General features: G+C 42.2%; 1 protein-coding gene across 16 annotated transcripts in view; it reads right to left on the bottom strand.

The window, feature by feature from the left end:
* PDE4D (phosphodiesterase 4D) overlaps positions 1-25,772 on the bottom strand; it is a 1,085,833-nt gene that overhangs the window by 73,416 nt on the left and 986,645 nt on the right. Inside the window, exon 1 of one of the 16 annotated variants that reach the window (XM_039543161.1) lies at positions 17,517-17,580. The exons of 14 other annotated variants lie outside the window; for them this stretch is intronic. Coding sequence is in view for 1 of the 2 variants with exons in the window: in XM_039543159.1 (XP_039399093.1) it covers positions 12,651-12,669 (19 nt within the window). In the remaining variant the exon portion in view is untranslated. Of the gene's footprint in view, positions 1-12,650; positions 12,687-17,516; positions 17,581-25,772 lie in introns of those variants that run through there. One more of the 16 variants, XM_039543159.1, reaches the window with a different exon arrangement.

Consider the following 25,772-nt stretch of genomic DNA (forward strand, 5'->3'; position numbering starts at 1 on the left):
TCCAGAATTAATCGATTAATAAAGCCCTCTGAAGATGTAATTCCAGGTACGGGCTAAGTATAATTATGTCTAGCCAAGGATGTAGCAGCAAAAGGATTTTTCAAATATTGCAATAATATTTACTCTAAACCAAACCCATGTGTGTGCGTGCACACACGTGTGTACAGTGCATCACACAATTTGCTTTGGGGGGTGGGGAGATAGGGCTGCTGAAAGATCTCCAAAAGTTTACCCTGGAAACCCAATATCAGGTTGGGAAGATTTTTGTCTTTTCTAAATTATTAACATGTTTGTCTTTTCTAATGTACTAAGTGTCATATTGCAGCATGCTGTTGTACAACATGTAGAAGTGGACCCTGAAGAGGAGCAAAAAAGGGCCATGCACTCTCCCCACTCACAAAATGACCAATCATATGAGCGCCTGCATGCACTGATTGTGGGTAAGATCACGATAATCAGGAAAAAGTAATTACAATATTTCTAGGGTTAAGATGTCATCTGTAAAGCCTGTCTATGATTTCTCCTACAGCAGTTGCATTTTTCAAGTGGCTAAACTGACACTGTTGAGAGCAGTAGTATAGTAAGGTGCTCTGACTTGAGAACTGTGCACTTGGGAGCCTTGGTTAGGTTCCCAAGTTTGAAAAGCTGGCATACTTATTTCTGGAATCAGTGGCATAAGAATGCAATTTCAAGAAAGAGAAAAGGAAGCTCAATGGATTTGCTCTTCCCTCGTAAAATGTCTTCATGAATTTGTCCCAGAGGAAATTAAATGTAATCTTCAAAATGTCAACAAAAAACTTAAATAATATTAAACCATTCGGCACTGGCTAGTACCACAGTAGTTTAATGAATTATTTTTTGACGTCTGGGAAACTGGGTTCATATTTTCTTAATATTACATAGTACATGCCAAACGAGCTTGTGTTCCTTCAAAACTGTGCATGCTTATCCGTGTTTCAAAGCCACTACAGACTTTTGCGTAATTCTCATTTAGAACAACCTACTACTAAAATAGCATAGATAGAATTCTTTTAAGAAAACTGCAATACCGGCTTTCCTTATGCCTAGTCTGTCACTTCAAAGAGCACTAACAAATATTCAGCAAAATCATCCCCACAAAACTGTAAAATGCCCTTCACATGTGATACTATAAATGCTACCCAATGTAAAAATATCCCCTGGCATTTGGAATCAGGACTTTCCTGACTGTTTATGCATCAAAGAAGAATCTGTGACATTGTGCAACACAGCAGACATCACAGTTCACTAGCTACCAAAATTATCCTTACATATTGTGCTACTAATTCTTTTAAAAGATGTGGTTTTGGTCTCAGAGTATAGATTTCTTTAAGATAAATATTAAAAAAGTATAAATGAAAAGCTATTTGATTCACAATATGGTTATACAGTATATTGACCAGATAGAGATAAGTTTAACAGAGATTCCTTTGAGAATTAATCAAATACTGAAATGAGGTTAAGTGAATCAATATGAGAAGAAGATAACATTTTGATGTCTAGCCAGACTTCAGGCTGTTTTTCAACATTCCTTGAAATTCAGAAATTGGGAAATTCACATTTTTCTTCACAAGGTAACAATTTTTCTGAAATCGGACATTATACAAAAGTGGGGCTTATGGGAGCAGAATAAAATTAAGTTGAAGGTTATCAGATTTTAGTAAATAAAGTAAAAGCTCTAGTTCACCATCTATTTGTTTTGAACTCATATCCCTCTTCCTGCCCCCATTCAGCTATTTTTTAAAAAATTACTACTAACATTATCGTAGATGTGTATAATTTTATCTATCTGTCCTCCTAAAAGACTTTAACAAGCAGGAGTCCCTCCATTCACTAATTAAATGACATCATCTCTGTCATTGCATAGTTTGTGACAATGGACTCTGTATATTGGACTTTATGAGAATCTTCCATGGTTCTGGGGCTCCATGTGTAGAGAGTGTATAGAAGAGGCAGACTAGGCATAACTCTAATGGAACTACTTGTATGAGTAAGGACTACTAACATGATTTACAAGATTGAGCTCTTTCAGATCTTGAAGCCCAATCCAATCTCCAGTGACTTAAATGGAAGTTGGATTGGCCCCTTGGGCACCAACATGACCATGGCTGGAGATGGGATATTGGACAGGGAAGGCCGATGCGCTGAGGTGGCACCATGGATTCCCTCTCTCTCTCCCTCTCATATGCTTGGCTGGCTGGTTCCTGCTCACATGCCCAGGGTCTAACTGATGGCCATATGTGGGGTTGGGAAGGAATTTTCCCCCAGCTCAGATTGGCAGTGACCTTAGAGAATTTTCACCTTCCTCTTCAGTGTATGAGTGTGGGTCACTTGCCAGGCTTATCTGGGTATATCTCACTTAATCATTTCCCTTCCATTATGGGAGCCATGAGCACTGGTGCACTTTGGTCCCTCCTATTCTGTGCCCCTGGCACATAATTAGTTTAGTCTCCTGTAGTCTGTAGTCTGTAATACTTTGGTTTAATTTTGGTTGTTGGGTTTAGTGTGTCGTACTGGGTGGTGCTGGTGGCCTGTGATTTACAGATCAGACTTGATGATCTGGTGGTCCCTTCTGGACTTAAACTCATTGACTTCACTATGGAACTTCAACGAGACAAAAATAATGTTGGCATTCACATGCTAATATGTAAAACGAGCACCCCACTTTTGTTCCTAGAATTCTCAAGTGCAATGCAACCGGAAGACAGTTTTTCAGAAATACACTGTAAAGGTTTTGAGGCCCTAAATTTGACCCATCTTTAAACTGTTACAAAATCTGACAAGACATATCCTATAGGTTGTAATTTTTTAAAATCTACCATTCCATCACCAAGAAATTAAAAATAAAAATAAGCAAAACATTAGCCACTAATTTTTGGCAGGCCCACAAAAAGGTCTCTGTTCCCTGCTTTGGCTCTAGAGTGGTAGTTAATTACCAAACACGTTCCCCAGAGCTGATCTAAAAATCAGTCAAATGGTCTGGGTACACAAACAAAGTTCTTTTGTAATGAGAAAATACTTCATGAGTTGAACACAGCCAGATCAGTTTCATCTTCATTCAGTAAAGGGTGTGTAGGGGTTGGGGAGGGGGAGGATATCAATGGCTGGCAAATAGGAAAGTTCAAATCTGGAAGGAATTTTTTTTTCTAGGTAAGTAATACACAGAAGGGAGAGTAAAATAACTGTGTCACAGCTGGAAGGGGGAACCACCTTTCACACACTGATTCTGGAGGTACAGTACCTGGTGTTTGGTTTCCAGGGTAATTTATTGTAGGCAGAGAACTGCATTTATGCTCAGCTAAAACAGTCCCTAAGAGCCATTTTTACAGACAAAAACAGCCAGATGCTTTGGTGTTCTGACCATGTCCCCTCTTCCCTGGAACGCTCCCAGAACAACTTACACAGGAGTGTCTGTGAGGGAAGTGCAGCAGCACTGTGCCACTCAAGGAATGCCCTTAACTGAGGCTATTACCCAGGCACCAATTTCCAACCAGCTCTGCAGCCACCGTTTTATGTCACAAGAACTAGCAAAAAGGGATTGAGATTATTTGACTTCTACAAACTGGAGTTGGGTTGTCCAGGCTATGCAGGTGAGTCTCTGTTTAACTGTTTTATAGTATGGTTTTTTTTTAAATTGGTTTCTCAAAATATAAAGAAACAGGCTTGAACATTTTATAATTTCTTCCTGTAAATTATTATCCCCTACTATGGGGTTTTAAAGATTACTTAGCACCAATTAACTTGAAAATTTGCATGCTCCTGGGCAAGTGTTCTTTAAAAAATAAATAAATAAATAAAGGGAAGCAGCAGCAAATTTTCTTTTTTACGTCAACAGACTAACATAAACCGTTCCCATCACCCCCTCCTTCTAACTTCCAACTACATGTGTAGAGAAAACAAACCAAATGCTTACAAAAAGAACAAAGATTAGCCACAATCATTTGGCATTGCACAGCCATTTTTTTAAAAACGATGTCTTTTAGATATTCGTGTTTACAAAAGAATTAACTGTGAGAAAGCTCCTAATACAACTCCAGATAGCTTTATGTCCTCATTTACTCATTTCATTCAGAAGCTTGCTGTTTAAAAATTTAAATGGGAAAATTTATTGTACGATAATAATTTTGTCAACAGAGATAATGTCTAATTTGTTTAATGGATGGTCGTGCTTTTCATATATGTGGTCACTTTATCTCATTTCTAGATCATGAAAAACAATACAAGATTTTTCTTCTATGGCTCGAGTATTTATTACATTAATCTTTTCAGTTTTCTCTTTTAGACAATTTTGACAAACACAGCTGAAGCCAAAGATAAGGGGACAGATTCTTGGTTACATTCTGGCTACTTTGTACCATCTGAGCAATGCAAAGGGGCTAGAAAGCCGTTGGATCTGGCCAGCAAAGAATGCCATTCGGTATGAAGGAGCTCGCACCTGACACAAAACCAATGTAGTTAGCCATTGCAATGTAGGAGTGTGTTTTGGATGTGTCACAACAGAACAGGGCATGGCTGGAGGGTAGTGCCCTCCAGTTATGCTCAGCGGGTGTACAGTCCCTTAGCCAGCTGGGATTAGCAAGAGAGGTACTGAGGCTGCTCTGAGCTATGCTGAGGCCAGGGCCAGGTGAGATCCACTCAGAGAATCAGGGAGCCCTAACCCACTCCCTGAAAATCACCTTTGCTCTATAACAAATACACAGTAGAACCTCAGAGTTATGAACTGATCAGTCAAACACACAACTCATTTGGAACTGGAAGTACGTAATCAGGCAAAATACAGTAGAAAAAAAAGGCAAAATATAGTACAGTACTGTGATAAATATAAACTAATAAGAAAATAAAGGGACAGCAACGTTTTTTTCTTCTGCATAGTAAAGTTTCAAAGCTGTATTAAGTCAATGTTCAGTTGTAAACTTTTGAAAGAACCACCATAGCGTTTTGTTCAGAGTTACGAACAAACACCATTCCTGAGGTGTTCATAACTCTGATGTTCTATTGCAGTTGGTGCAGCAGATTATCTAGGCCAAGATTTTCAGTTTCTGTAGTTGGCATTATAAACTAATCATCTTAGAAGCAGCAAAGAGTCCTGTGGCACCTTATAGACTAACAGACGTATTGGAGCATGAGCTTTCCTGGGTGAATACCCACTTCGTTGGTATAAGGTGCCACAGGACTCTTTGCTGCTTTTACAGATCCAGACTAACACAGCTACCCCTCTAATACTAATCATCTTAGGTTCGAGTTACAGATTTCTTTCCTTAGATTACAATGTAAGTACTTATAACTTTTAACCAAAATGCTCCAAGATATCAAATAACTTTGAATTTTTACTCAACACCATCATCTACTGTAAACTATATTAAAATTGATTCAATGTTGGGGAAAAACAACCCTGTCTTCTTAGTCATCCTTCTCACAGCTGAAACAAATATAATCATGAATTTAATATTTATTTTTTCGTGAGAACACTTAACTACAGCCATTCATTAAAGCTGTGAAGCTGAAGATTCTCTTTAAAGTATGTTCACAGGTCATATTGTTGTCAAATTTAGAGATATAGGCCACTTTGGAAGCTGCTGAGAAAATCCCCTTGATCTTGAGCAACACAAAAGGCTGGTGGTTAGATTTGGAACATGCATCTGTGAAGAGGAGCACAGCTGCAGCAAATTTCTGACAAACCCTGTGATGGTTCCACTTTGAACCCTCCTTTTCTCCATTCCAGGATTTTCTCCAACATTCCAGTCTAATAAAGAACAAATGATGGTGCTGTTTAGTGACAGCCATTATATCTTAAGGACCAGGACTAGATTTCTTTCAGTGTGTGATGATCATAAGGATTCCCCTGACACATTACATTAAATTGTACCAGAGGCACCAGCTGAAGGTGTTAAAATATCCCCATCTCTTTGAGAAAAAATTGTACTAGTTTCAAGGGTAACAGCAGGAGCAGAACATTGAAACATTTCCCATGTGCAGTGCTTGCAGAACTGCTCTGGCAACTGTATTACAGATAAAGGCCATAATGACACAGATGAACATGGGACAAAGCATGTATTAAATGAGGACCTACTTGAACTGCACAATTAGCTTAATTGAAAAAAGGCATTTCTCTACCAACATTTCATATTTTTACTTTGGTGGTGCAAAGCAACTCTAAAAGTCAGCAGATCCAGCCCTCTGAGGATTCCTCTTCAATTAATTCTAGTAAACATAAGGATATAGCTTCAGGAGTACTACACTGAGAAATAGGGCTCTTTGCAGTTATTGCCTGGAGAAAACAGTCACAAGACATTTGTTACATCTATATCTCTGTGCTTCCTTGGGGCAGTGTTTACAATCTGACCTCAATAAGCCCTCTGTTTCTTTATTATGGGGCAAATTCTGTCCCCACTCCTCAGCTGCACAGAGCAGTTCTGCTGCATGGAAGCGGGTGCATTATTTGTGTAGTCTGCGCAGTGGGTAAACATCTCTCATGTGTGCAGTCCAGATCTATGGTGGCTTCCTACGTGCCAAACAGTCTGGGTTATAACCTGGGGTCAGGATTTGGAGCTAAATCACTATGACTAGTAGGATGTATTCTAACACCTGTTATGAAAGTCCTTTTGTGATATAAAGTATTTATCAATTCACCAAAAATCAGAGTTGTGCAAATACCCATATTAATAGAATAGACTATTGGGAAAACCATACTTCACTGTAGCCAAAAACATCTGGAAAAGCTCACAGTAGAGCATCCACAGCATATCCAAATGATCTATTAATCCAGTACAGGGGTACCTCAGAATTTCAAATTAGGGATGCTTATAGGGTTGCTGCCACCTTTCTAATTGCTGGCAACCAGACCCTGAGGCCCCTCCCTCTGCTCTGCCTCTTCCCCCCCAAGACCCCACCCCTGCTCCACCTGTCCCCATGAGGCCCCGCCCCCTTTGCTGCCTCTTCCACCAAGCCATGCGCCTTCTCCGCCTCTTCCCCTAAGGCCCTGCCCCTACTCCTTCTCCTTTCCCCAAGGGCCTGCCCCTGTCGCATGCTCCTCTCTCCTCCTCTCCCTGTTGCTCACTGGATCAGCTCTACCTCCCAGTAACTGGGCTTTTGGCATCTAGACAGTACAGCTGACTGGACACTGCAAGGTCCCCTTTTCAACTGGATTTTCTGGTTGAAAACTGGGCACCTAGCAACCTTAAATAGCAGCTGGACACAGAAGCCCAAAACCGGACTGTCTGGGTAAAACCAGGATGGGAGGCAACCCCAGATGCTCATATCAACTATTTGAAATTATCAAGGAACCCACAAGGCTAAATGGTCCTCTGTCTCCATACAGTTTCTCTTCATATCTACCTAGTGCTGCCTTCTCTTCTGACTTTTTACAGGAAGCAACTTGTACATCCACTGGCATCTTTGGTGGATCACGCTCTTAACCAGTATGGGGACTGTCAGTAGGATCACTGGCCTCTTAAAATTGTCTATGGAAAATTAGGCAATTCTTCATCACATACCGAGGCACATACTCCTACCACCAGTGCCAATCCCTCTTCAAAAGAATCAAAATGGCTTCTGCTAACTCTCGTGATTGCACGGAGCAGGTACATACAGGAAAGAAAACCAATATTATGTGACTTGTGACCAATCTCAACCAACTAATCCTGCTCAAAATGTAAAATTTTATCAGGAAAATTGTATGAAGTGTTTTTGAAGTTCTAACAACAGAATATTTTACATGTAGATTTTAAAAAAATCTGCTTCCATCTCACTAAAGTTTTGAACTTTGAAAAAGAGCATTTTTATTTAAAATATACCACCCCACCCCACCAATCAATAATCTTTCCAGCTCTAGTTGTGACAATTCTGAGCTAAAAAGATCTTGGGTAAGGCGTCTCAGAATGGAGCCCATCCTTCAACCCAATAGCTCTGGGGTTACTAAGAACTTTGTTTCTTGCAGCATACAGAAAACAACTTTTCCAGATTTTAGGATGTGTCTTAGAGCTCAGTCCCCTTCCAAGTTGTAACATAGCTTTAAACGCATTATTGTGAGAAGAATGCTGCTGTGGCTGATTTGGTGTAATTTGAGTAGTGACAGATTTTCAAAGTGGAAAAAATTAATTTAGCAGTCTGGAAAACAGGGCTCTCTTGGACAAAAAGAGGATGGTTGGAACAGTCACACACTCCTGTTTCCTGTCTAAAACATTGTGTAGTACAAATAGGGGGATCAAGGGAAATTAAAATTGCCACCCATCAGGATTTCCCCTGAAGAGACCAACTGTTAAATATTATCCTCAATGTCAGGATGAAAACAACATTAAATATATCCCTATAAAATGTGTCGTTCTAATTTTTAGATTTTTAATTGTTAGTGAGTACTATTCAGTTTTGGCTTCTTGTTTTCCTAAGAGTTAAAACCTCCACGTGAGTGTATAGCTTAGCCACTTGCCAAATTCCAGTACAAACTTACTGGAAATTCCAGTAAACTCCAGCAGAATCCTACAAACTGATTCCTGTTGGTTTCTACAGGGGACCAATAGCTCTAAGAACCAACAGATCTGTTGTTCTGTTTCAAAATCTTGTTACCAGCTGGAACTATAATGACCTAATTGGAAATTTCTAACTGGGAGGTCCATCACAGGAAGATTTTCAGGAAATATACTTGTTTTAATAAAATTGTTTTGAAACAATAGTGTTTGAGTATCCTTGGAAGACAACAACAGGATAAAAAGGTATCTGTGTATTTTTGGTGGCAATTCCAGTTGGAAACAGAAAAACAGATATATTAGTCTACTGCAGTGGTTCTCAACCTTTTCACCATTGTGGGTTGTATATGCAGCTCTCTATGAGTTATGTGGACTGCATTCACACAATATATATAGTACCTGTATGGCCCTGAGGATGTCACATGGCATGCTGCTCTATGCTGTTTGGTCCGCAAGTGGCCCGTGGGTTGAGAACCACTGGTCTACTCGTTCCTGGGATATTATACTCTAAATGAAACCAAGTGATGCCAGCAGAGACCTTTTGAAGGTAGAGCAGGACTAAGGCAATCTGGGCCCTACAGATTCCAGGACATAGGGCCTCACCTGAGTCTTGTCCCCAGCTGGAGTACAAGGGCCCCATTTTCCTCCCAGAGGGGCTATGGGGCTTCCTTATCCCACAGGAGCAGCAGCAGGGGTAGCAGCAGCCTCCCAATTACTTGTTCTTGATGCTGGAATGTATTTGCATTAATGGGTGAGCTAGGGCTAGATAACCTGTGCACTTCTGCAGAATTCACAGAAGGCTCAGAACTCGGACATTTGCATAGCCTGTCAACCTGGGAATTGTATCAAGCTTGGATTCTTACTCTTCTGATACACCAAAAAGAAGAGTTTTCTGTCCTAGAAAGGAAAAGGGGAATCCTGTGACTTCCGGTCTGAACTTTTAGTGCTTGCTATCTTCCTCCATTTAACCAGGGAAGGAGTTAAAAATAAAAGGCTCGGTCAGCAAGCCTGGGTTACAGATTGAGAGGGTCAAATAGTAGGTGGTGATCTGGTGAATTGCTCCTCAGAAAACGTGAAGTCTCGTCAGTCAAAATGAGGCAAGACAAGCATGGGGAGGAACAGACTGGGGAAGGAGGTAAGGGCTGAGATGCATCAGCCGGAAGACAGACTGACCTGTAATGGTGAGAAACTGGAACTGTGAAGAGTCCTGTGGCACCTTATAGACTAACAGACGTATTGGAGCATGAGCTTTCGTGGGTGAATACCCACTTCGTCGGATGCATGTAGTGGAAATTTCCAGGGGCAGGTATATATATGCAAGCAAGAAGCAGGCTAGAGATAACGAGGTTAGTTTAATCAGGGAAGATGAGGCCCTCTTCTAGCAGTTGAGGTGTGAAAACCAAGGGAGGAGAAACTGCTTTTGTAGTTGGCTAGCCATTCACGGTCTTTGTTTAATCCTGAGCTGATGGTGTCAAATTTGCAGATGAACTGAAGCTCAGCAGTTTCTCTTTGAAGTCTGGTCCTGAAGTTTTTTTGCTGCAGGATGGCTACCTTTAAATCTGCTATTGTGTGTCCAGGGAGATTGAAGTGTTCTCCTACAGGTTTTTCCTAATATCAAATCCTCCCTGATTGAACTAACCTCGTTATCTCTAGCCTGCTTCTTGCTTGCATATATATACTTGCCCCTGGAAATTTCCACTACATGCATCCGACGAAGTGGGTATTTACCCACGAAAGCTCATGCTCCTATATGTCTGTTAGTCTATAAGGTGCCACAGGACTCTTTGCTGCTTTTACAGATCCAGACTAACATGGCTACCCCTCTGAAACCTGGAACTGTGAAATGGCATGTAAAGACAGAGATTTACTGGTAGGGCAATTTCATAAGTGCAGGAGCTCTGTACCAACCTATTAAAATATATTGGAACCAACAGCTGACCTTTAGTACCCTTCTTCTGGTTTACACATTTATTTAGCTTTTAAAAATTCCCTGTTTTAGGTCAAGTGATGTCTATCAGCTCTCCTGAGGCCCCAATCCTGCAATTTGTTCCACATGGTGGACCCATGTACCAAACCTGAGCTCCACTGAAGTGAATAGAGTCAGGAGGGGGCTCTGGGCTGGAGCATGGGGGTGAGGGCTCCAGCTGGGGATGCCCCATATTGAAAAAGTTGCAGGATCAGGACTAAGGCAGTGCCTCCTGCCTGACTGGAGTTTTTCCCCATCTACCTTTCTTCTTTTCTCTCCTGTGTTATATTTCTTCTTCTGCTTTTCTCCCATGTCATTCTTTTCCACATTATCTATTTGACCTTTCAACCCTCTTAGATTTTGTGGAGAATGGCCATTCCACACACACTCTGTCCCATAAACCCTTTCCTCCCTCCCACCCCCGCCCCCGCCCCCGCCCCTGCCCCAGCCACCGCCTTTCCCCTCAGACTATCCCCAGATAAAACATTCATATGAGCAATGGTTTGCCAGATCAGGTCCATAGCCTCTGATCTTCAGGGCAGGTACTGCATCTTCCTATATGCGCTGTAAAGTTCCATGCACACCTCTGATACTAGTGAAATAAAAAATAATAATTTGGTCTGGGGACTATAAAATTGCAGAAGTGCGTGGCTACAGTTTATTTTGAGCAAAATAACTCCAACAGATCCTTAACTTTGAGTAGGTTGTGTGTTATTTACGGTTATCATAAAAGTTCCTATGTTCTATGTTGCCTTTAGCATTCTTGATTTTTATTATTATTTAAAAATATTTAAATTATGATATCCCAAAGACCCTAACTGGGATTAGGTCCCCTTTCTGCTGGGTGCTGTGCAAACATGAAAGGCCTGTACCTTTTTTTTAACCTAAAAAAAGGAAGCACACCTCACCCTTACTTTCTTTTTATGTTTGTTTTTGAAAGAATGCTAATTATTATGTTTTTATTAATTGCTTTTGTCTGGAAACATGGACACTTACAGTGGTAGGAGCTAAATACACAGAATTATTATTAATTATTATTATTAAATGTGATAGGTAAGAAATCTACACTTTAAAGCTGAATAAATTGTATTAGTCACACAGTTCATGTATGCTGAACAATGAGTCAACCACTACTTTTGTTACGTTTCCTTGTTATATTGCCTCAGGAAGTTATCCTTGAGACTATTAAACCTTGAGATGACACTCTAAATATCAATTAGTAATCATTCTTTTAGCAGTTGTGAAAGGGCCAGACTAGGGAGTGGTTTGTTTTGGATGACAGGTATGCAACTGACACACGTCATAAAACAAAACCACAAAACAGCTCAACCTGCTCCTCCATGCGTCAAGTTTAAATCTTGACAAATACTGTCTCAGTCTGTCTTAAAGCAAATTTCAGTTCTTTCACAATATTCTAAAAGGCCTGATCTCTTCCCTGAAGAAGCGTACAGAAAGATTTTCATGCAGTTTCTAAGAAAAACCCTACACACAGATCCTCAACATTGATGTCAGTGGAGTTACACTGATTTACACCAACTGATGATCTTTCCCCCATCCCCGCAGTTTTTAGATAGGTGAGGGGAAATCATCCAGATATATCAAATGTAACAGTAAGAAAACGCATGAAATATACAAATATATTTCAGTAATTTTCAATTTTTTCATCCTATAGACTTGCCAAATACAAGAACCTCTCATAGACCAACCTACCCTCCCAACTACCTAGGTCCAGATAACCTTTGTGTTCAGAGCAGCATAAGGGGGCCAGAAAACAGACAGATCTCCATACTGTGCTACAGCTATCCTCAGCTTGTATAAGTTACTACTAGCTGGAGCTGGCTGAAATGTGGGCTTTCCAGTTTGTGAGAAATCTTGATATTTTGAAATTTCCTGCAAACCAGAAATCCAAAATAATAAAAAAAAATTGTTTCCGAAACAAAAACACATGGTGTTTCTGTAAAGACATTTCCTCCCACAGACCCACCAGCTGGTGAGTGAAACTGACATTCTTGTCAGTTAAACTGGCAAGAATGCCAGTTTCACTCAGCAGCTGCCAGGGCCTGTGGCTCTGGGGCAGCCCTGTCATGAGGACTGCCCAGAAGCCAGCTGGCAGCCTGAATAGCCAGCTGGACCAAGAGTTTAGAAGCCCCAGATCCCCAATCTAAGGCAGTATTCAGAGCAGAACTGCCCCAGACTCACACAACCTGGGACTTGGGAGCTCATCCCAGGATTTTCAGGCTCCCAGGTCCATGGCAGTGAGCTTGGAATCCCTGAGAGTTCTGGCTTGAGCCAGGATTCTTAGGGCTTCCAGGCTCCCTGCTATGGAGCTGGGAGCCAAGCCCTAGTTACATTCAGGGCTTTCAGTCTCCTGGCTACATGGCAGGGAGACTGGAAGCCCTGGAGTGGCAGGGCTGCCTAAGAGCCACAGATTCTGGAAGACAGAGTTTCTGGCCCCAGAGTGGTCTGCACGGCTGGCTACCCTAGAGTCACGGACCCTAGAAATGTTCCCCCTGGCCTGGGAGAAGTGTACATGGCAGGGCTTCCTGGGAGCATGCCAGCTCAGCTGGCAGGGAACCAGGCAGGTTTCCACCAGAATTCAGCAAAGGTTTTTCAAGCCAGATTCACTTTTGGAGAAATTTGGGGGTCAATGAACTGGCATTTTCTGACAAAACTGTTTCATGAGACAATTTTTGAGCACTCCTACTAATAATCTATATTACCCTGCATATACTCCATGAGATTTAGGGAGCCTTAACAAGCTCACTGATGATTCCCTGTCACTGCTGCAAACAGCAACTTGGCACAGAGGAAAATCCGGACCTTGTTTCTCAAAATGTTGCATTTTCAAACCACCAGAAAGGGATCTATGGATCACAAATAATTTATGGTCCATTCTTGGGGAATCAATTCATAATTGAAAGTATACAGTCTGGGAAATCTGTCTATGTGAAATTTATTAATTCTGTGTGAGATTATGGACTCTCTTATCAAACTACAAATTTTGTTTGATTGTATGGCTGGCTAGTCTACCTTCTCTGCTGTCTTTTTACACTTCAATTTTGGGATGAAGTTCTAAAAGGTGGTGGCAGAGGGCTTATAATGGGTCAGTAAACCTGGATAGTTTTCTAGTCAAAGGGAAACACCTGTGGACAAAGAAGGTGGCCAAATCAAGAAAACTGGTTCTGAAAGGTGGGTTAGTAACCAGGCAGGGGATCACTTGGTTGGGGACTTTGAACCCCTGACAAGGCTGATCATGGGTCACATGATGGAAAGGACTTTCACTTTATAAAAAGGAGGACACTCTCACCAGACATTTTAGAGAAAGGGAAAAGAGACTACAAGTGGATAGCAAGATTATGCAGGAGGAGAAGTTAAAGGATCCTGGATACCCTAGAGGACTCTGACAAAATCTCAAAGAACTCTCAAAAGTAGTGAGAAAATTGAGGGAGGGATAGCATATTGGTGTTTTATTGTTTTTAAGATACTGCTCTCTCTTGAGCTTTGTAAAGTAAAGAGTAATTGTGTTGGAAACCTTTTCAAAGCCTGTGTGTTATGTGCTTAAATTATCATATATCCCTAAAGAGGTAAACTGTAAACCAGAGTGCCCACAAGCCTGGAGCTCTGGGAGAGAGTGTGTTTAAACTACTGGAGTCCCCAGGGAGGTCAGCACAGGACTAGGGCAGTTAGATTGCAAGGTCCCAGTTCCGTGAAGGGGTAACAGAGTCTGTGCCCAGGAAGTGTGTCAGAAAGGCCAAATGAAAAAGACAGTAATGGAGCTTAGTCAGACCAAAAGACGTGTAAAAGCACACCTTGCTAATACAAAATGGCTAATTTGTATTAGACACCACAGCACAGGTGCATCTTCTTCAGGAGGGACTGTTCGTTTAGTGCATTCTCAGAGATGCAGAAGACCTCAAAAGGAGAGGAGAGAAGAAGGGGCTATGTCTCTCCCTTTCCTCTGCTGGGTTTACAGAATGGACCAGCTATGCCATGTAAATAGGCTGCACCACTCTAAAGGATCTAGGTAGGATGACCATACATGCTGTTTTGGCGGGGACAGACCCCTTTTTAAGCCTTGCCCTGGATTAGAGTTGCCAGCTGTCTGTTTTTTTACTGGAACGCCTGTTTGAAAAGAGACCCTGGTGGCTCCAGTCAGCACCACTGACAGGGCCGTTAAAAGTCCGGTAGGCAGCGCAGCGGGGCTAAGGCAGGTTCCCTGCCTGCTGGGAGGTGCCTGCCCCCACCATACCAAAATCTGAAATGGTGGCCCTGCATCCACCACTTCCCCAGGGCTGCTCTCTTGGTCCCTCCCTCTACCTGGAGCCTCCATCATGCCTCTCTGCTATTCCAGCCCCAAAAGGGGCATCGCCTCGCTAGCTGGATCATAGTCCAATAGCTTTACCTCCTGTCTCCGAGCCCAAAAGTACTCGCACTCGCACACTCACCCTGCTTTCCTTCCCAGATCCAAGCCCATACCCATTCCTCTTCCCTTTGCCCCCATCTGTGCTACTTGGCTCACTGGGGGTGCGGAAAAACATTTGCGGGGGCATGGGTGACGAGCAGTAACGCCAGTTTCAGTTTAGAGAAATATGGGCACCCTAGATCTAGGTCCTCTGCAGATGATAAAAAATTACTCTAGATAATGAAGTCCTAAGCAGACTTTGGATCTCACTGGGTGACTGGACAAAACTGGGTGACTGGACAACAAAATGGCAGATGAAATTGAGTGTTGATAAATGCAAAGTAATGCACATTGGAAAACATAATCCCAAGTATACATATGAAATGATGGGTCTAAATTAGCTGTTACAACTCTAAAAAGAGATCTTGGAGTCATTGTGGATACTTCTCTGAAAACATCCACACAATATGCAGCGTCAGTCAAAAAAGCTAATAGAATGGATCGAAATCAATAGGAAAGAGATAGATAATAAGAAAATATTATATTGCCTCTACATAAATCCACGGTAACCCCACATCTTGAATACTATGTGCATGTGAATACTTTCTGGTCGCTCCATCTCAAAAAAGATATATTGGAATTGAAAAAGGTACAGAAAAGAGCAACAAAAATTATTAGGGGTACGGAACAGCTTCCATATGGGAGAGATTAATAAGACTGGGACTTTTCAGCTTGGAAAAGAGAGGACTAAGGCAGGATATGATAGAGGTCTATAAATCATGACTGGTGGGGAGAAAGTAAATAAGGAAGTGGTGTTATTTACTCCTCATAACACAAGAACTAGGGGTCACCAAATTAAATTAATAGGCAGCAGGTTTAAAACAAAGTATTTCTTTATACAATGCACAATCAACTTGTGGAACTCTTTGCCAGAGGATGTCATGAAGGCCAAGACGATAACAAGGTTAAAAAAAGAATTAGATAAATTCATAGAGAATAGGTCCATCAATAGCTATTAGCCATGATGGGCAGGGATGGTGTCCCTAGTCTCTGTTTGTTGGAAGCTGGGAATGGGCAACAGGGGATGGAGCCTTGATGATTACCCGTTCTGTTCATTCCCTTGGAAGCACCTGATATTGGCCACTATCGGAAGACAGGATACCAGGCTAGATGGACCTTTGGTCTAACCCAATATGGCTAGGGTTGCCAACTTTCTAATCACACAAAACCAAACATCTTAGCCACGCCCCTTCCCCAAGTGCCCCCCCCTTCACTACATTCCCCCTCCCTTGGTGGCTCCCTCTCCCACACCCTCACTCACTTTCACTAGGCTGGAGCAAGGGATTAGGGTGCGGGATGGGGTGAGGGCTCTAATTGGGGATGCAGGCACTGGGGTGGGCCGAGGATGAGGTGTTTGGGGCATGGGAGGGGCTCTAGGCTGGGGCGGGAGTTGGGATGCAGGGGGGTGAGGGGTCCAGCTGGGGGTGCAGGTGCTGGGGCAGGGCTGGGGATGAGAGGTTTGGGGTGCAAGAGAGGGCTCCGGGTTTGGGGGTGGAGGGGTTCAGGGCTGGAGCAGAGGATTGGGACTCAGTGTTGGGGCACGGGCTTACCTCAGGTGGCTCCCGACCAGAGGTGCAGTGGGGCTACGGCAGGCTCCCTGCCTGTCCTGGCATCACACTGCGCCCTGGAAGCGGTAAGCAGGTCCAGCTCCTAGGCAGGGGGACCAGGAGGCTCCGCACACTGCTCTCACCTGCAGGCACTGCCTCTGCAGCTCCCATTGGCCACGGTTCCCGGCCAAGGGGGAGTGCAGAGCCAGTGCTCAGGGAAGGGGCAGCACATGGAACCCTCCCACCTAGGAGCCAGACCTGCTGGATGCTTCCGGGGTACAGTGCAGAGCCAGGACAGGTAGGGACTAACCTGCCTTAGCCCCGCAGCACCACCGACTGGAGTTTTAACGGCCCGGTCGGCAGTGCTGACCGGAGCCACCGGGGTCCCTTTTCGACCGGGTGTTCCAGTCGAAAACCAGACACCTGGCAACCCTAAGTATGGCTGTTCTTATGTTCTCTTTGACCTATTGTAAGCATTTGCAGAAGGATCAACAGCAGAAGGTATTAAGACAGCAGGTTCTTGCACAGGAGAAAAATCCTTGAGATTTTAACAGTGTAAACCAGAGAACATCACTACTTTAAACACATGTATTAAACTGCCTGGAGCTCATGTATCTTAAAGTTAAACAGACATATTTGTTTTTAAAAAAATCAACAAGAAAACAAAGCAAGATCTATAGCGCTGCTTGTGAGTATGTAAACTGACTTCAGTTTGACAGCAATTAAATTTATTGCTCAGTTTCTTCAGTTGTTAAGCATTAAATCAGTTACTCTCTGCAAGCTAAAACAAATATTTTTCAGGAAGAGCAGAAGTGAAAACTGAATATATGGTATCATTTTTGATTGTAAGATTATTCTTGAAACCACATGAATTCACTGACGTGCACTGAACTGTAAGGTTACATATCCAAGGAATAATCTAGACCATTTCCTTCTTGCATAATGAATGTATACAGCTAGAGCTAGACATGGTAGTACTTGAGACCACATCAACTTATCTTAAATCTTTTTCTTTGTGCTAGAATAACCTTTAAAGTACAAACTACCATAATTTCACTAACCAGGTATATATGATCAGGAAGCAGCGTTTATAAAAAACAGGAAGCGAAACTTTTTGAGGATTGTTGTCAAAATCCATCTCTACTTCAGTCTTTTAGGCTAAATGCAAAGGCATGTCCAATATTATTATTGTTTTAGTACAAAAGAATTTTAATCATTCACAACATACTGTTTTATTTTCATTTTGTAACTTATTCTTATTTGTTTTACCTATTCATGCAATGTTGCTGGAATCACTTAGTTGTTGGCATGATATGAATTCTATAGACATTTTTTCATTTCTGTTAAACAAACAAAGCCTAAGTGCTGAACCATCAAGCTGTTCACCCTCCCCCCGCAATCTTCCATCATCAATAAACCTGAATCTCAGCTGCACCTTATACCTATGTTAATACTGAGTTTGGTTGGTCAGGGCTACAGGTGATGATGAGCAAATAGAGAAGAGCCCAGCTTGACTCTCATTCAAGGGTGAGTTTGCAACAATGTTTGCTAGGGAAAAAACATCTTTTTATCTGTAAACTGAAAAAAAGATACATGAATCACAGAAAACATGGGACCTAACAGCAACATTTCATAGTCACTTTAGAGCAGAATCAAAGTACCAAGAAACTGATTCCTAAGTAAACAAGGTATTTTCTCCAGATAGAATTGTGACATCATATCTGAGATATACAGTTGTGATATATGTCAATTATTTCAAGTAATTGCTACTAAAAAAACTCAAAAACTGGCTTTGCTGCTTTTCTTTTTTTGCACAGGAATGCTTATTAAACTGTTTTTGTAGTGTTGGTGCTTAGTGGCTACAAAGCAGTGGGAAGAAACAGATGGTATGGAAGATGTAGAAAACTGATTATTTTGAAAAATCATTTCATTTGACTTAACCTCCATTTCATTTAAGGCACAGTGAGTGAAGAATCTAAGAATCATTTTAGCCAAGAAAAAAATGGAGTAAAGATGGTAGAAAAGGGTGAACTTTGAACTGTGTAAAACAACTGAAAAGAGGGCAGAATTGGCTTGTCTGTGCCCATCGGAAGTTTTTGATCCAGTGACTGATGGGTAAGATGTCACTCTAGCAATTGGCAACTGCTGCTAAGATTCCAGAAGTTCAGTACAATATAATGCAACGTTTGTATGAAACATACATGCTTTCGTACAAGTATCACAAAATACTCTGTAAAGGGCACTATAAAAGAGAAAGAATGCTTTGGTGAGTGACTCAAAAGCAGAAAGGAAAAAAAACACCACCACGATGGAGAAGAATAAAAGAAAAAAGGCTAAAATATAGAGGTGAACTGAAAAGCTTGTTTAAAAAAACCAAACAAATGTAACATCTTTTTTGAGATGCCATTAACAGAATCCCCATGTAGACTTACACATTTTAAATACATATGTTTTAACAGTGAACTGAAAGGCTGTGAGTTCTGGCACTCAAGGCTCTGTTTTTCCTGTAGGAGTTAGTGACAGTACGTAAGGGAAACCCAAATCTTCCAAATCAGGTTTTGGCAGGCAAGGAAAGAATACATTAATTTTCAAATGTCCTGCTGAAAAGCTGGGTTCTTAAATAGTTTTACTTATTTATTTAATTTTTAAAAGCATTTCAGTTTGTCTCTAAACATGGACAAAATGTAAATAAGCAGTCTTGCCAAATAGTTCAGAGTGCAGAGAGAATGGAAGGATGAAATAAATAAGGTGGAAAGGGACAGGCAAGGAGAGTTTAAAGTGTCTTGCTGGCTAAAGCTTACAGGTAGGTTTTGAGATGAGCTGTGAAGGCATGGAGGGAACAGAATGACCCAGAGATAAAGCTGCACAAATGAACAATTGAGCTCTATGTCCAACCATGGAGCCCTATTCTTCCACTGGAGAATATCAGTAACTCCCATTGAAGGCAACTGGGGTTACTGGTAACTTCTGAAAGTGAATTGTGCCCATGGAAAGATGCAGGAGGCAAAAAGGAAACCAACACTAGTGTGATGCTCTGTACCTCGGGGGAACACCCTACACCCCCATGTTCATAGAATCATAGAATCATAGAATCATAGAATTCAAGATCAGAAGGGACCATTATGATCATCTAGTCTGACCTCCTGCAAGATGCAGGCCACATAAGCCGATCCACCCACTCCTTAGCAAGTGACCCCTGCCCCATGCTTCGGAGGAAGGCGAAAAACCTCCAGGGCCATTGCCAATCTTCCCTGGAGGAAAATTCCTTCCCGACCCCAAATATGGCGGTCAGCTGAACCCCGAGCATGCGGGCAAGACTCTCCAGCCAAACCCTCTGGAAAAGGTTATATCATACCAGGCACATAATTGACCTATTGACTAAGCCCGTTATCCTATCATACCATCCCCTCCATAAACTTATCTAGCTTAATCTTAAAGTCATGGAGGTCCTTCGCCCCCACTGTTTCCCTCGGTAGACTGTTCCAGTATTGCACTCCCCTGATGGTTAGAAACCTTCGTCTAATTTCAAGCCTGAATTTCCTGACTGACAGTTTATATCCGTTCGTCCTCGTGTCCACATTAGCACTGAGCTGAAATAATTCTTCTCCTTCCCTGGTATTTATCCCTCTGATATATTTAAAGAGTGTAATCATATCTCCTCTTATCCTTCTTTTAGTTAAGGAAAACAAACCGAGCTCCTCAAGTCTCCTTTCATACGAAAGGCCTTCCATTCCTCGGATCATTCTAGTGGCCCTTCTTTGTACCTGTTCTAGTTTGAATTCATCCTTCTTAAACATGGGAGACCAAAACTGCACACAATACTCCAAATGAGGTCTCACCAACGCCTTATATAACGGGACTAGCACCTCCTTATCCCTACTAGAAATACCTCGCCTAATGCAACCCAAGACCGCATTAGCTTTTTTAACGGCCACATCACATTGCCTACTCATAGTCATGTTCATCTTTATAAAATGATTGTGTGGTATTCAATGCAAAGTTTGTCATGTTGGGTGTCTTCAGAAGGCTCATGATGCACTGAGCATGGTGGTTATAGTGATGTTATAGTAATTGTTACAGTAAGGTTATAGGTTATAATTTCATGTATATAGTTATGAGGTTGAAAATGTATCCTCATGGCTTAAAGCAAACCCAGGCAAAAACTCTCTAAGAACAGAGAGGTAATTCACACCTTGTCAGGGCACGGATAGGACAAGCCCAGCCCAGCCTCACAGGAACAATGGACACTGGCTTAGGCAGCAACAAAAGAATCTTTTAGACCCTCGAGGGAGTCACCCCCTTCCTTTGGGCAGTTTGGGACTGCGATGAAGTAATGCTCACCTGACTCTGAAGGGGTGGGGGGTGTGCAAAGCCAGGAGGAAAGAAAGGACATGATAAAAGGGAGAGACATTTGCCATGCTCTCTCTCTTCCACCTACATCTCCAGACACCACCAACACCAAGCGACTGAAATGCTGATCAAAGGGGAGAGCCTGACTGAAAAGTAACAGCCAGCCTGTGGTGAGAAGCATCTAAGTTTTTAAGGACATTGAAAGTGTTACTATCCGCTTAGAATGTGTTTTGCTTTTATTTCATTTAACCAAATCTGATTTGTTATGCTTTGACTTATAATCACTTAAATCTACGTTTATAGTTAATAAATCTGTTTGTTTATTCCACCTGAAGCAGTGCATTTAGTTTGCAATGTGCCAGAGACTCCCCTTGGGATAACAAGCCTGGTACATACCAATTTCTTTGTTAAATTGACAAACTCATATAAGCTTGCAGCGTCCAGCAGGCATAACTGGACACTGCAAGATGGAGGTTCCCTGGGTTGTGTCTGGGACCGGAGATATTGACTAGTGTCATTCGCTTGCAGGTAGCTGGAAGCAGCTTACATGCCAGAGGCTGTGTGAGAACAGCCCAGGAGTGGGGGGTCTCACAGCAGAGCAGTGTAAGGCTGGCTCCCAGAGTCAAGGATTGGAGTGACCTAGTAGCTCACCGGTACAGATAACACCAGAGGGGAACGGCACAACTAGATATAGCACCATACCCTAAAAGTCAGAGGAATGATACACAAAAACGTGCAGATGCCATGACTTCTCTTCTCCTTGCCTTCAGCCAAGGTGACAAAATAGATAGCACTGTATTTGTTTACCCTTTGAGGATTTCTTAAAAATACAAATTTATGGCAAGTTCTTTATACCCCAAATGACCTCTCTTTTATTGACGTTTTCTGATAATTACCACACCTCATATAGCTAATGCCAGCTTTAGCTGGATCTACCACATTCTTGTTTTTTCTCAAAGGTGCTAAAAATTAATATTTTAGAAAGTAATTTTGAGAAACTCTCAATGAGAAGCACGGTGTGTCACCCACATGAGCGTGGAGCCCGCCTTCTCCACCCCTTGTGCACACAATGCCTCTGTGGGGCGTTTCAAACTTTTGACATGTGAAATTGATTATCTCAATAGGAATATTTACTTGGTAAAAATGCAATCAAACCAGTAGCATGTTAGTACAAATGAAGTAGCTGAACCTTCTGTCATAAGACATGTTAAATCAGCCTTTGAAAAAGTAAACTCTCTTAATCTTTGTAACATAAGTAACATAACACTCTAAACTGTATCTTTATCTTAATGGATTTTGTGTCCTGTTTGAACTTTGAACAGAGAGTTCTGTTCTAAATTCCATTTGGACCTAATGGGAATGAGGACATTTGTTTTATCTGATTAGAAAGGACATTTTATATTCAGTGATATTATTTGAGCACCTTATTCTCTAAACACATGAAATGGGCTGACAAAAGGTCTTGCAATGGAAAACATAAAAAATAAAAGGCCTGATCTCAGCTGATGCAAATTGATATAATTCTATTGATTTCAACGGAGTTACATTGATTTACACCAGCTGAGGATCTGGTTCAAAGTTTGCTTTTGTCTGCACAAGTATACTAAAATACACAAAAACCCCTGACTTCAAACTCACAAGTAACTGGTTAAATAAATAAATACAGAAAATTAAGCATTAAAACATGACCAAGGACGTGTTCTTGTGAGATAACACAAAATGTTTGAGGTACTATGAGTGCCTCCAATAACCTAGGGATTCTGTTATCGCATAGTAACACAAACCTTAAAATGCCCCATTGACATTATAGAAAGGCTTTCACAAAAAGAACCAAAAAACTGGGTTTTGATGAGAGATCATATTCTCTTATTTAAAGTTTGTAAGCAATTTTGGTAGTCATTTTCTTTAAGACTTTTTAAGTGTATTTAACTGTTGAAAAGATATCACTGTATATAAGGCCCAGTTCTTCCACAAGTAAGCCACTGTCTTACAGCCAAACATTAGTCAAATGCTAAATATCAGATTCAGAAAAAAGAATGACATGGTATTTGAGAAATGAGATTAAACAGCCTAGTGTGTCCGCGTGGTTTCCTTTCAATGATACCGTATGCCCTCATTATTTCTGGCACCTGATTAACAGTGATTAAATGTTGGCAAATTTTCTTTTCTGATATCATTTTAAACTACTCTCTATCTAGCATTCCCATGTGGTAACTCTGGCTACCAAAAATACCCACCCATTTTATCCTCATATACCAGCATTTCCGCCTACTAGCAATATGAAAAAAACCTTGTTCAGTAGAATATTATGTAACAAGCTAACATGTTTATAATCTTCACTTGTAAATTCCTCAATAAATGTAACAAGAAAGTACCTATTTTACTGTTCTGTAGTCCAGCCAATCCAACAGGCATAGTGTACCTTGGGACAAATGGTAAATTAAGAGAGGACCATTATACATGGAGTGAAGATGCAGGTAGAAAGGGGAAGTCTGGAATCCTATTTTATATGTTATGAGTTTAGAATGGCTATATAATGAAGGGAGGGCCTTGAGTGAGTGAATGGTACAAAGTGACCAACCCAATAACATGAAATTACTCTTCTCTGCTATGCATCATGTAGAGGAAGGGATTTCCCCTCAGGTATCCTGAGAATCCCATTACCTTTAAAGGCCCTCTACCCATTACCTTTGGAATTCTTCCCTTGGTCAGGAAGGCTGGACATAGTTCCTTCTGGAGCCTGTGAGTGTGAATCCTTTAGTCAACCATAGTGGGGTAACTAGAAGGAAACAAAATGTTCCTTCCCAGCGACTGGGTGTGTTACTTCTACAGAGCTTCCATCATTGAAAGGCTTGGGGAGCAAGGACTGAGCACAGCTCTTGAACTCTGATCTGGCTCTGGCTGTCCCACAGGGGCCTTATGACAAGATAAAAAACTGTAGGGTGAAGACTTGATTATAATTACTATCATTTGCTTTGCCCAGAAGCCCTGCCTAATTTTGATTGAGGAAGCAATTTTTAAATTTTGAAAGTGAATCCACTACTAGCACCTCATGCAGCCATGCTGCGCTGGATCACACAAGTTAGCACATAAAAGTCAATAGACAAAACAAAACAATACTGAACATAATAGAAATGTACACATGACTTAGAGCAGAGGTGGGCAAACTACAGCCCGCTGGCCACATCCAGCCTGCAGGACCCTCCTGCCTGACCCCTGAGCTCCTGTCCCAGGAGGCTCACCCCCGGTCCTTCCCCTGCTGTTTCCCCTGCCCCACAGCCTCAGCTTGCCCTGCCGCCGGCGCAATGCCCTGGGTGGCGGGGCTGCGAGCTCCTGGGCCAGCGCAGCTGCAGAGCCTGGCCTGACCCGGTGCTCTGTGCTGCGCGGTGCGTGGCTGGCTCCAGCCAGGCAGTGCGGTTGCCTGTCCTGCTGCTCTGGGCAGTATGGCTGTAGCGCCGCCAGCCACCGGTGCTCCAGGCAGCACGGTAAGGGGACAGGGAGCAGGGGGGTTGGATAGAGGGCAGGGGAGTTCAGGATGGTGGTCAGGGGGTGAGGGTGTGGATAGGGGTAGGGGCAGTCAGAGGGTGGGGAACAGGGGGGTTGAATGGGGGCAGACAGGAAGGAGAGAGGGGGTTGAATGGGGTGGTGGGGGGCAGTCAGGGACAGGGGTTCTGGAGGCAGTCAGGGGACAGGGAGAAGGGGTGGTTGGATGAGGCAGAGGTACCCGGGGGCAGTCAGGAAGGAGAGGGGGCTTGGATGGGGCAGGAGTCCCGGGGGGGCCATCAGGGGACAGGAAGAGGGGGGGTGGATGGGCAGGAGTCCCGGGGGGAGCTGTCAGGGGGTGAGAAACGTGGTGGGGTTGGATAGGGGGCAGGGGCTGGGCCACGCCTGGGTGTTTGGGGAGGCACAGCCTTCCCTAACCGGCCCTCCATACAATTTTGGAAACCGGATGCAGCCCTCAGGCCAAAAAGTTTGCCCACCCCTGACTTAGAGGCATGACTAGCTGCTGGTAGGACTCAATTTTGGTCAAGTTTGTGGTTACCTATTTTAACTAATGGTATATTAATAATTTTATTTAGCCAATCCAATTTGTTTTTTTATAAAAAAGACAGACACAGAGGTACATCGCTGCACTTCCAGCAAAGATTACAGAGTTATGAGAAATTACGCTAAGCACTGTACTCTAAATCACCACAGTAATAGCTTTCTAATGATTAGAAACTGGTCAACGTCTTCCGATCACAAAATCAGCCATGTATTGACTGAATTAAAGGAACTACAGATTAAAGTAGATGACAGCATAGCTTGAAACTGTTACTTTGAAAGCGACACAGATGAGGCAGTGATTTTCCCCACTTATAAAGGAGATGGTGGCTCAGAGCCATTTTCTTAACTGGGGAATAGGAGAGATGAAACCTCTCTTCCATATCTATGGTCTCAATGGTGAAGGAGAAAAGGAATATATCAGAGGGTAGCAGAAAAGAATAGACCACCACTCTCCCACCTGTCAGTGGTTAAGAGACGAGAAGGAGAGAGTAAGCATCCAAAGCCCAGCACTGAAGACAGGCTCAACTGAACATTGAATCCTAATGTCCCTTATGTGACAGGTCCCAAATCCAATCTGGCTCAAAGCTTGATTTTGAGACTTGTGCACACACCTAATAAATACTTAATTTTAATCAGGATTTTCTTTACTTCTAAACAACATACTTCCATAACAGCATATGTTTCCTCACATCTATTCCCTTTCATCCATCTCCAGCTACTGCTAGCTAGATTCTTTTATGCTTAACAAAAAGTCAGAGGAATGACTAGTGGAATATGTTGATCATTAAAAAAAGCAAGTGGAAATAAAAACGAGTCATGCTAACTTCCATTTTATCTAGACAATCATAAGAATATATATGGCATTGACTATTACTGGTTCTAGTGCTGCATCCAGCCTGTTTAATAAACACACAAAAAAG

This window comes from Mauremys reevesii, linkage group 6 (assembly GCF_016161935.1).
Source record: "Mauremys reevesii isolate NIE-2019 linkage group 6, ASM1616193v1, whole genome shotgun sequence".
Lineage (NCBI taxonomy): Eukaryota > Metazoa > Chordata > Testudines > Geoemydidae > Mauremys > Mauremys reevesii.